General features: G+C 42.1%; 1 protein-coding gene across 5 annotated transcripts in view; it reads left to right on the top strand.

Moving 5' to 3' along the window:
- The window catches only part of LOC144696668 (uncharacterized), a 132,671-nt gene that overhangs the window by 83,981 nt on the left and 32,681 nt on the right, over window positions 1-16,009 (top strand). For all 5 annotated transcript variants that reach the window (XM_078568239.1, XM_078568236.1, XM_078568237.1 and 2 more), the window contains one exon: window positions 1,203-1,291. In XM_078568239.1, coding sequence (XP_078424365.1) covers window positions 1,203-1,291 — 89 coding nt within the window. The remainder of the gene's footprint in view (window positions 1-1,202; window positions 1,292-16,009) is intronic.

Below are 16,009 nucleotides of genomic sequence, written 5' to 3'. Positions count from 1 at the left end.
AAGGGGCATAGATAGGTTAAGTGAGTGGGCAAAGATCTGGCAAATGGAGTATAATGTGGGCAAATGTGAAATCATTCATTTTGGCAGGAAGAATAAAAAAGCTTATTATCTAAATGGTGAGAGATTGCAGAACTCCGAGATTCAGAGAGATCTGGATGCCCTAGTGCATGAATCACAAAAGGTTAGTATGCAGATGCAGCAGGTAGTTAGGAAAACTAATAGAATGTTATCATTTATTGTGAGGGGAATTGATTACAAAAGTAGGGAGGTTATGCTTCAGTTGTACAGGGCATTGGTGAGACCACATTTGGAATATTGTGTACAATACTGGTCTCCTTATTTAAAGAAAGATGTAAATGCAGTTCAGAGAAGGCTTACTAGATGAATACTAGGAAAGGGCAGGTTGTCTCATGAGGAAAGGTTGGACAGGTTAGGCTTGTATCCACTGGAATTTAGAAGAGTAACATGTGACTTAATTGAAACCTTTAAGATCCTGAGGGGTCTTGACAGGGTGGATGTGGAGAGGTTGTTTCCTCTTGTGGGAGAAACTAGTATTAGGGGTCACAGTTTAAAAATAAGGGGTTGCTTATTTAATTCAGAGATGAGAAGTTTTTTTCTCTCAGAGGGTTGTGAGTCTTTGGAACTCTCTTCCTCAAAAGGCGGTGGAAGCAGAGCCTTTGAATATTTTTAAGGTAAAGCTAGTTAGATTATAGATTAATAAGAGGGTGAAAGGTTATTGGGGGTAGGCAGGAATGTGGAGTTAAGGTTCCTTTCAGATCAGCCACGATCTTATTGAATGCCAGAGCAGGCTTGAGGGGCTGCATGGCCTAATCCTGCTCCTAATTTGTACGTAATTATGTACGTATGTATGTATGGTGTGATTTCCCTCTGAAACTCTCACTCTTGAGTTCACCCAATAACACAACATTGAATTAACATCTGGCCAGTGAGCTACTTACGGGGGAAAAGACCTGAGATGGGAATTGCCATGCATGTGCTTAACCAAGAAAGGTCCAACGTCTCCAGCTTACCTCATCCTCCAAGTGAGGAAGCGCTGACCCTCTGATCAGCACTTTGTTATGGTCAAGACTGGTAACTCAATCTGTGGAAGTTGGGAGGTGTGTCCCATTACTCAGTACCATGGTCTACTGGGGCTCTAACACATGGTGAGCCTACATTTAAATGTTTTTGTTTTCTCCAAGATTGTACCTGGTAAGATTTGTGCTATCCATTACCCAGCAATTGCTGTTGAAACAGAAGAAATACTGAACGTATCTGGAGCTGGTGACAGGTAAGGCACCTCAACTATCTTCACCAACCTGTGCACCTGATAGCCATTGAACTCTGTCAGTGAACTAAGATTCAAATCTTTTCAGAAATAGAAATGTCCTCACTTCAGCAATTGTTCATGTTGTTCTGGTAGGATTTTGTCTGGTCAACAGTGATTCGAGATATGATGAATTGCTGATGCACCATGTTGGAATGTTGATGTGTAGAGGTGGAATACAGGTTCACAAATTCAGTTTTCTACCTGTGACTGTCCATACTTAGCCATTCAGAGACAAATACCGTAGATCGCAACGTATAAGTCAACCCAGCGTATAAGACCACATTTTTCCGGTCCCAAAGATCATGTATTTGCATATACTTGGCATTTAAGTTGACCCCACTTCTCAGCCACGACATGTTATACTCACACTTGTTGTCAGCCTCAATTTTTCACACCACAAATGCATGTTTTATTACCGTGTTTTTTTTTCTTCATTCACGGAATGTGGGCTTCGCTGGCTGGGCCAGCATTTATTGCCCATCCCTAGTTGCCCTTGAGAAGGTGGTGGTGAGCTGCCTTCTTGAACCATTGCAGTCCATGTGGTGTAGGTACACCCACAGTGCAGTTAGGAAGGGTGTTCCAGGATTTTGACCCAGTGACAGTGAAGGAACGGCGATATATTTCCAAGTCAGGATGGTGAGTGACTTGGAGGAGAACATGATGGTGGTGGTGTTCCATCTATCTGCTGCCCTTGTCCTTCTAGATGGTAGTTGTCTTGGGTTTGGAAGGTGCTGTCAAAGGAGCCTTGGTGAATTCCTGCAGTGCATCCTGTAGATGGTACACACTGCTGCTACTTTGCGTCGGTGGTGGAGGGAGTGAATGTTTCTGGATGTGGTGCCAGTCAAACGGGCTTCTTTGTCCTGGGTAGTGTCAAGCTTCTTGAGTGTTGTGGAAACTGGCTCGTCCAGGCAAGTGGGATGTATTCCATCACACTCCTAACTTGTGCCTTGTAGAAGGTGGACAGGCTTTGAGGAGTCAGGAGGTGAGTTACTCATCGCAGGATTCCTAGCCTCCGACCTGCTCTTGTAGCCACAGTATTTATATGGCTAGTCCAGTACAGTTTCTGGTCGATGATAACCCCCGGGATGTTGTTAGTGGGGGATTCAGCGATGATAATGTCATTGAACATCAAGGGGCTAAGGTTGGATTCTCTCTTGTTGGAGATGGTCATTGCCTGGCACTTGTGTGGCGCAAATGTTACTTGCCACTTGTCAGCCCAAGCCTGGATATTGTCCGGATCTTGCTGCATTTGGACATGGACTGCTGCAGTAGGAGGAGCCGTGAATGATTCTGAACATTGTGCAATCATCAGCGAACATCCACACTTCTGACCTTATGATGGAAGGAAGGTCATTGATGAAGCAGCTGAAGATGGTTGGGCCGAGGACACTACCCGAAGGAACTCCAGCAGTGATGACTTCCAACAGCCACAACCATCTTTCTTTGTGCCAGGTATTACACCAACCAGCGGAGAAGTTTCTCCATGATTCCCATTGACTCCAGTTTTGCTAGGGCTCCTTGATGCCACACTCGGTCAAATGCTGCCTTGATGTCAAGGGCAGTCACTCTCACCTCACTCTGGGAGTTCAGCTCCTTTGTCCATGTTTGAACCAAGGCTGAAATGAGGTCAGGAGTTGAGTGGCCCTGGCGGAACCCAAACTGGGTGTCAGTAAGCAGGTTATTGCTAAGCAAGTGCTGCTTGATAGCACTGTTGATGACCCCTTACATTACTTTACTGTTGATCAAGAGTAGACTGGTGGGGCAGTAATTGGCCGGGTTGGATTTGTCCTGCTTTTTATGTACAGGACATAACTGGGCAATTTTACACATAGCCAGGTAGATGCCAGTGTTGTAGCTGTACTGGAACAGGTTGGCTAGGGGCACAGCAAGGTCTGGAGCACAAATCTTCAGTACTATTGCTGGAATGTTGTCAGGGCCCATAGCCTTTGCAGTATTCCGTGCCTTCAGCCGTTTCTTGATATCATGTGGACTGAATCGAATCGGCTGAAGACTGGCGCCTGTGAAACTGGGGACCTCCAGAGGAGGCCGAGATGGATCATCCACTCGGCACTTCTGGCTGAAGATTGTTGCGAATGCTTCAGCCTTATCTTTTGCACTGATGTGCTGGGCTCCTCCATCATTGAGGATGGGGATATTTGTGGAGCCTCCTCCTCCAGTGAGTTGTTGAATTGTCCACCACCATTCATGGCTGGATGTGGCAGGACTGCAGAGCTTAGCTCTGTCTTGACACGCAAGTAGTCCTGTGCTATAGCTTCATCAGGTTTACACCTCATTTTTAGGTATGCCTGGTGCTGCTCCTGGCAGGCCCTCCTGCACTCTTCACTTAACCAGGGTTGATCCCCTGGCTTGATGGTAATGGTAGAGTGGAGGATTTGTCGGACCATGAGGTTACAGATTATGTTTGAGTACAATTCTGCTGCTGCTGCTGATGACCCCACTGCGCCTCATGGATACCCAGTCTTGAGTTGCTAGATCTGTTCGAAATCTACCCCATTTAGCACAGTGGTAGTGCCACACAACATGATGGAGGGTATCCTCAATGCAAAGGCAGGACTTTGTCTCCACAACGGCTGTGCAGCGGTCACTCCTACTGATACTGTCATGGACAGATGCATCTACAGCAGGCAGGTTGGTGAGAATGCGGTCAAGTATGTTTTTCCCTTTTGTTGGTTCCCTCACCACCTGCCGCAGACCCAGTCTAGCAGCTATGTCATTTAGGATTCAGCCAGCAGTTGTGTTGCCGAGCCAGTCTTGGACATTGAAGTCCCCCGCCCAGAGAATATTCTGCACCCTTGCCACCCTCAGTGCTTCCTCCAAGTGGTGTTCAATGTGGAGGAGCACTGATTCATCAACTGAGGGAGGGCAGTACATGGTAATCAGCAGGAGGCTTCCTTGCTCATGTTTAGCCAGATGCCATGAGACTTCGTGGGGTCCAGAGTCGATGTAGAGGGCTCCCAGGGAAACTCCCTCCTGACTGTATACCACTGTGCTGCCACCTCCCAGGGATGGTATTGGTGGCATCTGGGACATTATCTGTAGGGTACGATTCCATGAGAATGACTGTCAGGCTGTCCCAATTTTGGCACTAATCCCCAGAGATGTTAGTAAGGAGGACTTTGCAGGGTCGACAGGGCTGTGATTTGCCATTATTGTTTCCAGTGCCTAGGTCAATGCCAGGTGGTCTGTGTGGTCTGTCCAGTTTCATTCCTTTGTGACTTAGTAGCAGTTTGTTACAACTAAGTGGCTTGCTGTGGGTCTGGAGTCACATGTAGGCCAGACCAGTTAAGGATGGCAGGTTTCCTTTTCCTTCCCTAAAGGGCATTAGTGAACCAGATAGGTTTTTATAACAATCGATAATGGTTTCATGGTCATCATTAGACTTTTAGTTACTGACTTTTATTGCCCACTATTTATTTATTTATTCCACCATCTGCTGTGGCAGGATTCGAACCCGGGTCGCCAGAACATTACCCTATGTTTCTGGATTACTAGTCGAGCGACAATACCACTACGCCATCATATCCCCAGTGGTGCAAGGGATCAAGCAGTCAATAAGGGCTTGAAGGATCACCAAAAATGCAATGCATACATACGCACTTAAGTGGGCCAAATCAAACTCTGAGTCCAGTAAAAAAGAATTTAGCTAGCTAATGTAGCCACTTTATGGAATGAAAATGTCTAGTGTTGTAGCAAAAGACCAAGATCACTGAACGACTACAAAAGACCAGTGCTAAAATTGCCAGTTTCTAGCGATTCATCATCAGGTGGCAGCAAAAACTCAAGTACCTATTATCACATTGACAGCATGGATGAAATGTCCATGAATTTCAATATGCCCAGCAAACAAATTGTGGAGTGGAAAGGTTTGAAACCAAGTCTAGTGAAAACCACACAATATGAGAAGACACGATTCATGGTGGTATTAGCCTGCATGGCTGATGGAATGAAATTTAAGCCTATGGTGATTTTGAAACACAAAACCATGCCAAAATTCAAGGTCCCTGCAGGGGTTTTTGTGCATTCCCATAACAATGGGTTGGATGGATGTGGATGGAGTGAAGTTGTGGATCAATAATAAGTGGAAATAGACATCCAATGGTCTAAGCAAAGAATGCAGCTTATTAGTATCGGACATGTTCAGATCCCATACAACCAATGAGATTAAGAGGTGTCTGGGAAGAAATAACAGCCAAATTGCCAATATACCAGGGGCTCTAACATTGATAGTTCAATCTTTGGATATGTGCCTCAGCAAGCTTTTCAGGATCACGTTCACACCGAATGGAACAGGCAAATAGTAGATGGAGAAATCTGCAGAAATAGTTAGAATGGAAGGTTTTTGAAGGACGAGTTGCATTGGGACACTAGAAATGATGATTGGGTTACAGTTCATGCCATTAGCCAAGTTATGTATCATCATACTGCAGGCTGTGGCATATCTTTTATTTATCTTACTTTGAGTCAAAACAATTTGACTGGAGCAGTCACTAAGGTAGCTCACTTGAAACTATTATCAAGTCATGTGACAGATGCTGTGGGATTCTCTGTGAGTATTGTGAAGGAAGCCTGGTTGTAAGCAGACTATGTGAAGTAGAATTTGTAGGTTTTGCCATTTGTAGAAGCATGCACAGAAATATTGGAAATAAATGCACCTCAAAGGTGGTGACAAATCCTTCAACCAGCCCTCTAATCTCACTTTATTCTGTGGTAATTACATCTATCATCTTCCCACCCTAACCATACTGCTGTAACAATTTGGAAAGGATTAGTTCAAAGAAACAAGGGATTTCCTTCAATTATACAGATTAGCATAGAACTTGTGAAGGAAGAAAACGTGAAGGATAATGTTGAACAGAAATAAATTAACTGAAAAACATTGAACGAGTTATTTACCTCAGCAATCATAAATATTAAAAAACGTGTCAGAGTTTATTTTTTTTCCATATCTGAAAACAACTAATCAAGAAATAAGAAAAATGCAGCCGTATATGGTCGGAGAACAATTCCAACTAGCCGACCTCGCGTGCGTGAAATGATGACTATATGCTGCAAACTTGTTCTTTCATGTTCGTTGCGTTCTCCTTACCAGTAAAGAAATTGCACAGCGTCCTACCCACTTTGATCGTGGACCGCCAACCCACCCTTGAAAGGAATCTTCCTCCCACTCAATTTATTGGGGAGTGCCTGTCCATCTGTTTGGGGATACCTTAAACATAAAACCTCCTCAGTTTAGTGTATTCTTCCCCCCGCACCCCACCCCCTCTATAAATTCACTCTCCTGTTTAGAAACTATTCTCTGCACTTTTGCTGCTTCTATGACCAGGCTCTTGTTTGGTTTGAAGATTGCAGTTGCAGTGTTAAAATGATCACCAGTTTTGTTCATAGGAGGTTCACAGTTAACATTCTGTAGCCCTTCCTTAACTCCGAAAGCTTCTCTTTTCTTATTATTTCCCAGAAGATCTAGACAAGGTGGTCAAGTGTGAGAAAGAGTTGAATTAAGTCATCTTGGCCTGTAGGAATACCAATTGAAAAGAATTGTGTGAAAATAACTCAAGTCTTACTGTACAGGTTCAAATTGATAAGTGACTGCCAAAACATATATACCAGTCCTGCTGCACTGTTGAAGAACAGGTAGTTAATGCAGAAATTGGTCATGGCATTGCTGAGGTCCGCTTCATCAGTGGGATTTCTGGATACTTGAAGGTAGAAAGTATTTGAGGCCAAAACATGGTATGTTTTTAAGAAGGAGTTAGATATAGCTCTTGGGGCGAAAGGGATCAAAGGATATGGGGAGAAAGCAGGAGCAGGCTATTGAGTTGGATGATCAGCCATGATCATAATGAATGGCGGAGCACGCTTGAAGGACCGAATGGCCTACTCCTGCTCCTAGTTTCTATGCATCTATATTCCTATGGGGCAAAAATTGTAGAGTTATAGGAAACATCAGAGGAGTGAGACTAATTGATAGATCTTTCAAAGAGTCTGCACAAGTATGATGGACTGAATGGTCTCTTTCTGTATTGTACTGTTCTTTGAATCTATTACCTTGTAATTTTAAAGTCAATCAAAATCTTATTTTTGTATGATAAAGCTTTTTCCATAAAGTTCAACCCAAATTTAACTGGACAATGATGTCTGCAACAAAGTCAGTGCATTTTAGGGGTGAATGACGTTTTAGGGATCAATGACATTTTAGGGATCAATGACGTTTTAGGGATCAATGACGTTTTCAGGATGAATGACATTTTAGGGATCAATGATGTTTTAGGGATCAATGACATTTTAGGGATCAATGACGGTTTAGGGATCAATGACGGTTTAGGGATCAATGACGTTTTAGGGATCAATGACGGTTTAGGGATCAATGACGTTTTCAGGATGAATGATGGTTTAGGGATCAATGACGGTTTAGGGATCAATGACGTTTTAGGGATCAATGACGTTTTCAGGATGAATGACGTTTTAGGGATCAATGACGTTTTAGGGATCAATGACGTTTTAGGGATCAATGACGGTTTAGGGATCAATGACGTTTTCAGGATGAATGACGTTTTAGGGATCAATGACGTTTTCAGGATGAATGACGTTTTAGGGATCAATGACGTTTTAGGGATCAATGACGTTTTCAGGATGAATGACGTTTTAGGGATCAATGACGGTTTAGAGATCGATGACGTTTTAGGGATCAATGATGTTTTAGGGATCAATGACACTTTATGATTCTATGAGAGGTTCTCTATAAATGCAAGTTAGCTATACATACAATCAACAAGTGATCCAGCATATCAAACTACTACTGATTCATTTCCACTATATAGAATTTAAGTGGATAAAACCCTTCTGATTTTTGCTGCAGTTGTGTTGTTCATGTAACACGGATAGTCGCCGAGTTGATGGGTCAAGTATTTTTCATTTATCCATTTTTTCACTGCTCAGTGCATGCAGTGCAGTCCACAGGTGATACCTTTCCTGTCGGTGCCTTGGACACTTTACTATGTTAAGGCAATACAGCATTCCCTGAAAGATTAAGGTGATTGGAAAAAGATGCAGAGGCAACATGAGGAAAAACTTCTTTACTCAATGAGTCGTTTGGATTTGGAATGCATTGGAATTGGTTGGTGGAAGTTCATTCAGTCACAGCGTTCAAAAAGAAATTGGATAAATACTTGAAGCAGAAGACAATATTGCAGGGGAAAAAAAAGCCAGAAGGAGCAACTAATTGGATTGTTCTTCTATAGAGCTGGCACAAACTCAATGGGCCAAATAGCCTCTTGTGCAGAACTATTCTATGATTCTGAGGTGCTCTATAAGTGCAAATTGATGTTAGTATTTCAACTGAGCTGCTGAATGAATGCTTATCATAAGCTGGAGTACAAAGATTTTTAAATGATTGGTGATGTTTTTATCTAGTTTTGTTGATTTCTAATTGAGGATTCAGCCTAAAAGTTTAACATTAGGTAAAAGCACCAAAATATTTATCAGGAGTTATCTGCAGGACTCCCAGCAGTTGGAGTGAGCAAGCATTCCTCTACCCCTGATCTTCCTCCCAAGATACTTGTTGTCACAGTGATTCACATAATTGTCTTCACTTCCCCAGATCTACATCATAGCTATCTCACAATCTTCAGGGACACATTATCTTCCTCGACTTCTATAAAAAGTGAAGTTTGTGGACAAGATGCTGTGCTCCTGTCACTGTGTGGTTGGATCTCATTCTCCAGCAAATCAACACAATAACTTACACCACTAAAATTGAGACTAGCTGTCCAAGTTGCTTCTGCTTGCTTACCAAGCCAACCCACCTGCTGCCCGAGCCCTGATCGTGCTTCTTTGTCTATGTTTTTTGCTATTTCCTGTCACACCTTCTATGAGCTCATCTTGTCTCAAGACCTACTGTCTACTGCCTTAGCCCCAGTTCCATGAAAATCCTGGGGGCCAGGATCTGACATGCATGGTTATTTCTCTTCAGGTACTGTCCCCACCCTTTTTAAAATAGATCTTCAGAAACTCCCTCTATCCTTGCAAGCTACCATCCCATCTCCAAAAGCCCTTCTCTCCAAACTCCTTGAAACCGTTGCCTCCTAAATCTGTTTCTTTCTTGCAGCTCCATCTTTAAATCCTTCCAGTAAGGCTTCCTCCTCACAGCCTTAATCAAAGTCACAAATGACATCTGTGACTGGTTTTGTCCAATGTGCATTAAGGAGGGAGAGAGACAATAGGAAACTACAGGCCAGTTAGCCTGACATAGTCATCGGGAAAATGCTGGAACCGTCAATTAAGGAAGTCTTAACAATGCACTTAGTTCAGCATGGTTTTACAAAAGGAAAGTTGTGTTTGACAAATTTATTAGAATTTTGTGAGGGTGTAACTAGTAGGATAGATAAAGGGGAACCAGTAGATGTAGTACACTTGGATTTCCAAACGGCATTTGATAAAGTGCCATACAAAAGGTTACATGCATGATAAGGGATCGTGAAGTTGGGGGCAATATGTTAGCACGGATAGAGGATTAACAGATGGTAAGTAAACAGTAGGAATAAACAGGGCATTTTTAAGTTGGCAGGCTGTAACTAGCAGAGTGCTGAAATGACCAGAGCTATTTACAATCTATATTAATGACAAGGGATATGGGGAGCAAGCGGGAATGTAGAGTTAAGATCGACGATCAGACATGATCGTATTGAATGGCAGAGCAGGCTCGGGGGCCATATGGTATTCTTTTGCTCCCATTTATGTTCCTCTTTTCTTATCTCTTCTCATTTTCCCCAATTACTCTGCAGCCTTTGACAGTCTACCATACCACCCTTCTCCATTGCCCCTCCTTCCATTGTCCAGGTCACTGTTACTGTTCCCATTTGGTCCCCCTCTCAATTATACAATCTTATCCCCACAATAGCTCCTCCTCCCACCCCCACACTTTTACTTCTAATCCTCAACCACCTACCCTTGGCCCGCTCTTCCTCCTCCTCCAAATCTACATACAGCTCCTCAGCAACATCACCTTCCTCACATACATTGACAACACCCAGCTCTGCCTCTCCATCACCTCTCTTAAACCCTCTACTGCCTTTGAGTTGCAGGCTGTTCTTTAACATCCAGTTTTAGATGAGCTACAGAGTCTCGCTTTAAACATTGGGAAGATCAAAGCCACTGTATTCGGCCTCCACCATAACCCCTGCCACCAATTCCATCTCCCAGCAACTGATTCAGGCTAAACCAGATGGTTTGTAACATCAACATCTTGCTTTACTCTAAATGAGCTTGAGACCCCATAAATCTCCATCATAAAAACCGCCTATTTCCATCCCTGTTACATTAGCCACCTTGTCGCCTTCTGCTGCTGATGCGCTCATCCATGTCTTTGTTACCTCCTAGCTTAGCTATTTCAAATGCTCTCCTGGCTGACCTCCACACTCTGTAAAACTCGGGAGTGAAAGGAAGCCCCAGTTTTAAGCAGCAGCAAAATTTGTGTGACTCCTGCCACAGCAGGGACACTTAAAGAGGATGATTTTACACTTTTAAACAAAATAAACAGCTGGCATAAAAAGAAGTCTGTTCTACCTCCATCCAGTTTTTCTTGCCTAGAGTTCAAAATCCCTCGAATATTTATTCAAAATGGTTACATCCTAACTTCGACCGCACATGTTCAGTGGATGGGAACAGGAGTCGGTGATAGTCCAGTGGCCGAAACAAATTGGGGGTTGTAACTTCATCTGATCCTGGTTAACATCGATTGCCATTTCCACGTGTGAGCTCTGGCCTTCTATATAAAGGTCCACTCAAAAATCAGAGAGGGCGCCGCACAAAAGCAATAAATTTGCATTTAAACTGGTCATTTTATTTCGGTCTTGTTTTGAAGTGCAAACAGGACATTAGGGATATGAAAATCACTGTGTGTCTAGCACATCTGATGCTTAATCAGGGAGTGCTTGCTGGGGCAATGTAAATGAGCTTTACCAAGGTTCTAGCTCAAACTGTAGATGAAGTATTTGATGGTGCAACTGGATTAAAAAAAAAGGAAAAGTGTTCCATTCTTAAGCACCCATTTCCTTACAAGTTCATAATTTTATTCGACTTGAGGGAGTAAAGTTTGCATTGCTACAATTGGTGACAGCCTATTCATAGCATTCATCAGCATTCCTAATCTTGCCACTAAACCTCAGGGAGCTCTGAATGGAATTTGTGTGGCCTCCTGGTTTCCCTCAGTGCAACTTGACTAAAAACGACCAGGCATCATTTCTCTGGGTGGCAGGGTGGGGGTGGTATTCAGTAGTTTGCTGAGGGAAATGCGTTCTTTTATTCCATGCAGGCCTTCTGGCTCCACAGGCTCAAAACCTGGCAGCAGTTCAGAGTGAATTTATTCTGGATTAATGGAAGCTGTACAGTTAAGCTAACTCACAAAAACAGTGTCATCAGGATCTATCTGAACTGACTGAATAGGAGATGATTCCATAAAATAAAACAAACATTCTAGAAAATTAATGAACTGCCCCAGCAGAATTCCCTCACATACACAGCCCCTGGTTATATACAGTTGACCAAACTGCAGCCACATTAAAACATCGCGCCAGGAGGTATTGCGCATTTTAAGTAAAGAAACATTAAGAATTTATGCATTGAATTTATTTTAATTGATAACTGGATTCTTGATAAATGAAGAGTTTTGTGTTTAATTCATATTAAATGGAATTAAATATTTGAAAGCCTTATAGACAGTGTTAGGCTCTGGTAATAAAATGTAACACATTAGTATTTCCTGTAAGAATCCTGTGCTAGCCTATGCCTCTCCTTATTCCCTATCTTACTGTCACATCTGTCTTCCTCAATTCCCTCTCGCACCATTTTTGGTCCCTCCTTACTCACTAAGGTCAATGTTTTTTACTGTTTGTCATCATGGTAATAGCAACGGATCTTGCTGTGTTTAAGCCTGCACTTTTTGTTAATCGCTTCCATCACCTGAGCACATTCAGTGGATGTTACTATGTCTGCGGTTTCAAAAATGTGAAACTCAGCAACTTACGCATACATTTGTTAAATCCTTAGGCAATAATCTCAGATCAGAGGGCTCCAGAACACTGTGTAATCTATATATTTTTTAACAAACCTTTGTATTGATGATCAGAAGCAGTTTTCACACTTTAAACTTTAAAATTGACTTGCAGTTATCAGTAAATTATTTTTACAAAATAAGGTAAAGAAATGTTATGATATTTTTCTTCTTTTCAACCCTGCAAAATCTAACCTGAGACTTGGTAAGAATTGATAGAGTCAAAGGCTTCTGTTCCCTAGAACGATTTTTCCTGTATCAAGAAAATAAATTAAATTAGCATCCTACTCAGTGAGGGGGGAATGTTGGCTATAGAGCCTGCTGCCTCCTTAAAGCCCTGTCCCCTCCACCCTCACCTCCAGCAAATGTAAAGAGCTTGTGACCTCCTTGTTCTTTGAAACCATCTGTTCAACTTCCTCTACTGCTTCTCCTTGCCCATCAAGTCCAACTTCCAGCTAGTTTCCTTCTAGCCATAGCCCTAAATTCCCACGTCTCTCCAGTTTCTCTTCCATCTCCTTCCATGCCATCTCCAAACTCAACATCTCACAAAGACTGCCTACTCTTTCACCTTAACATTCCCTGTATCTGCTCTGACCTCAGTCTCTATGCCACTGAAACCCTCATTCATGCTTTGTTAGCTCCAGACACAACTATTCCAATGCTCTTCTGGCCTGTCTGTCATCCTCCACCCTCCATATCTTTTACCTCACCAAAATTTCTGTAAAAATAACAGAGAAAAACAGGTCTTTAATTAGCATCCTAAATTGCTGGATTATGACTTAATGTGTTAAGCGTAAAGCCAATAGAGTACATGTGCCAAAGTGACTGACACCCTGATATTCAATTGATTATCAATATCTGAAAAGCACATTGCTCCTTATATTCCCAGGGTATGTGTGTCCTTTTTGCAGAAAAATTATAGCTGAGATAAACATATAAAGGGACACAGTTCAGACTTGAAATTTACCCGGGTCAGTTTTTTAACCTGATAAGTTTCCTGATCCTGTCTATCATGGAAATGAGACTAGAATTGTTTCTGATTTTTTTCTCCAGGAAAAGGATAATGAGATCTCAACATGGAGATCAAGTAACTGTTCAATCAAGGAATTGTCCACCGTTTCAGAACTGAAAACAGACTTCACAGCTATACGTTACACTGTCCTTTAAGTAGATATTCAATTCTCCCGGAACCAGTTCGAGATGATTCTTAGCTTCCGGGGTTTTACATCTGTCCTTTTCCTTTCTTATCCCTGGAAGTTTTAATCGCAGAGCTGTCTTTCACAGTGAGATTCCTCCCCCGCCCCCTCCCCCCCACCACTGCACCCCCCTGCTCCCCCATTCTGGAAGATTCTTCCTGTAGTGCAAATATTCCAGCCTCATTCCTCAGTCATTTCAGCCCAAGCCTGAGATCCCACCCATATTTCTGTGTGGTGAACCACAGCTTCTTGCTACTCATAGCTGTGATCTTTCTCCCAGAACCTGGTTGAGTAACCTTAACTGTGAGTTTTCAGGAATATTTTAGACCCTTCCCTTCCCAAAGCCTATCTCCATGACAATATGAATCACATGGGCCTTATAAGCAGGTTGAAATGCTGATAAGCTATCCTTGAGACCCCAACTCTCTTACCTATGAAGTAAATGTACAGTTTAAAGCACTACTGTTTACAACCTGATATTCTCAACACTTTTCTGGGACTTTGGAGACTCACAGTCTATCCACTTTTAGCATGCAGGCTGCTGCCATTGTCTCCAAGTAATACCTTGTACCTTTTTCCCAGTAAAACTCCTTTAATCTCTAACAATCAAACTACCCAGGCTTGCTGTCAGGCAGACTTCAGAACAGGTCACATGACCATCTCCATTTTATTCTAAGGACACAGCCCCCAAGCATAACAATCTTATAAACCTCATAATTGTAGCACCCTACCACCGCCCCCTCCCCAAAGGAATGATTTGATGAGTTTTCATAAACACTACCAAAAATATAGCAACTCATACAATCTATACACTTTAACTTACTACACACAATATAAGTAACATTCTCCTCCCCCTATTCTGTCACATTTTCCCATAAAACAGTCCATCTTGACAGCATCACCATGTTTAACCTATACATGTTAGCACTTCTTCACTACCTATCTTTCCGGGAGACAGTTTCTTGCCATGAGTGTCTTTGCAACTAAACTGTGCATCAACATTGACTCACTTTGTGACATGGCACAAGTCCTTGCAGATGCAATATGGATTGAAATTGACTTTTTAAAAACATAGACTTTCTCTCATTCTGCATTTACTGTAATAGAATAATGTAAGTTAAACCAAAGATCTTAAGTCAGTAGAGAACAATTCTTAAATATTCTGCAAGGAAAACTCTCAAACTAAAGTTGTGCATGGTCCCTGCAGGATCTATTTTTACACTTTTCATTAATAGACCACACTTTTTGTCGGTTTGAATTAAGACATCTTGAGAAATGTTTAAAATACCTTGTACACCTTGGTTAGACTACTATCATGAACAATCCTGGTCTCTATATTATAAAATGGACATAAAGATACTGGAGTAGGTGCAAAAGAGATTTACTAGAATTAAAGAAAATCTGAGAGATTGAACTGTGGCTGGGGCTCTTTTCTGTAGAGGAGAGAAGACCCGAGAGATAACTAGACAGAGGTCTTTAAGATTATAAAAAAGTTTCATGGAATGGTCATAGAGATGTTTCCATGTGGAGGGACCAGAACTTGGGGCCATAAATGGGCCGATTGGCCTCCTTCTACACCATAACAATTCTGTGATTCTGTGATAAATATAAAATAGATAAGGAATCCAATAGGGATTTCAGGAGAAACTTATTTATTTAGAGAGTAGTTAGAAATTGGAATTCACCACTGCAAGGAGTAGATGAAGCTATAGCACAGATGGATTTAAGGGGAAGCTAGATAAACATAAAATGGAGAAAGGCATAGGTTATGAAGCAAGAAATGATCGAGTACCTAGGAACTTGTGGCCATAAATGTTCAAGCACCATGTTGCTTTGGCAACCTGAAATAGTTTCAAGAATACCAGTGGAAACCACATGCTCCCTCTCTCAGGTGGACATAACCGTTGAAGAGAGGCAGGTAACTGGAGCAAACAACCAAATAACTCAATTATCAGTCATGTTGAGTAGTTTGGTCACATCTTCTATTCTTCCTTGTGTAACTCTGTCATACATTTGCACATATTACCTCATCCTGTGAATTTTGCCCTATTTGTCTATTAATAAAATCCTATGCATTTCTAACCATTTACTAATACAGGCTGGTGCTGCTAGAGACAGTTGGTTCTTACAGTTCTAAGCTACTCTCTCCATTAGTATTAAAGTATCACTGATAGTTCTATCAGATGGTGTGTTAAATTGACCTCAGCATCCTTGGTGTTCTGAGATGGTCCTTCTCCCTAGGACTCTAGGTGTGGGACTTGGTTCTTAGACAGACTGTAGACATACTTTGATATCTGCTTAACACTTGTTTAATAGTACTACATCTAAACAGGTTACAGACTAGGAACAAGGCATGATTCCAACCAATCGCACCAAGTCTCGCTCGCCAGTCAAGCAGTGTCTTGATTTAAAATT

The sequence above is a fragment of the Cetorhinus maximus genome, chromosome 22 (genome assembly GCF_964194155.1).
Source record: "Cetorhinus maximus chromosome 22, sCetMax3.hap1.1, whole genome shotgun sequence".
Classification (NCBI taxonomy): Eukaryota; Metazoa; Chordata; class Chondrichthyes; order Lamniformes; family Cetorhinidae; genus Cetorhinus; species Cetorhinus maximus.
This window is presented reverse-complemented; position numbering and strand designations above follow the sequence as displayed.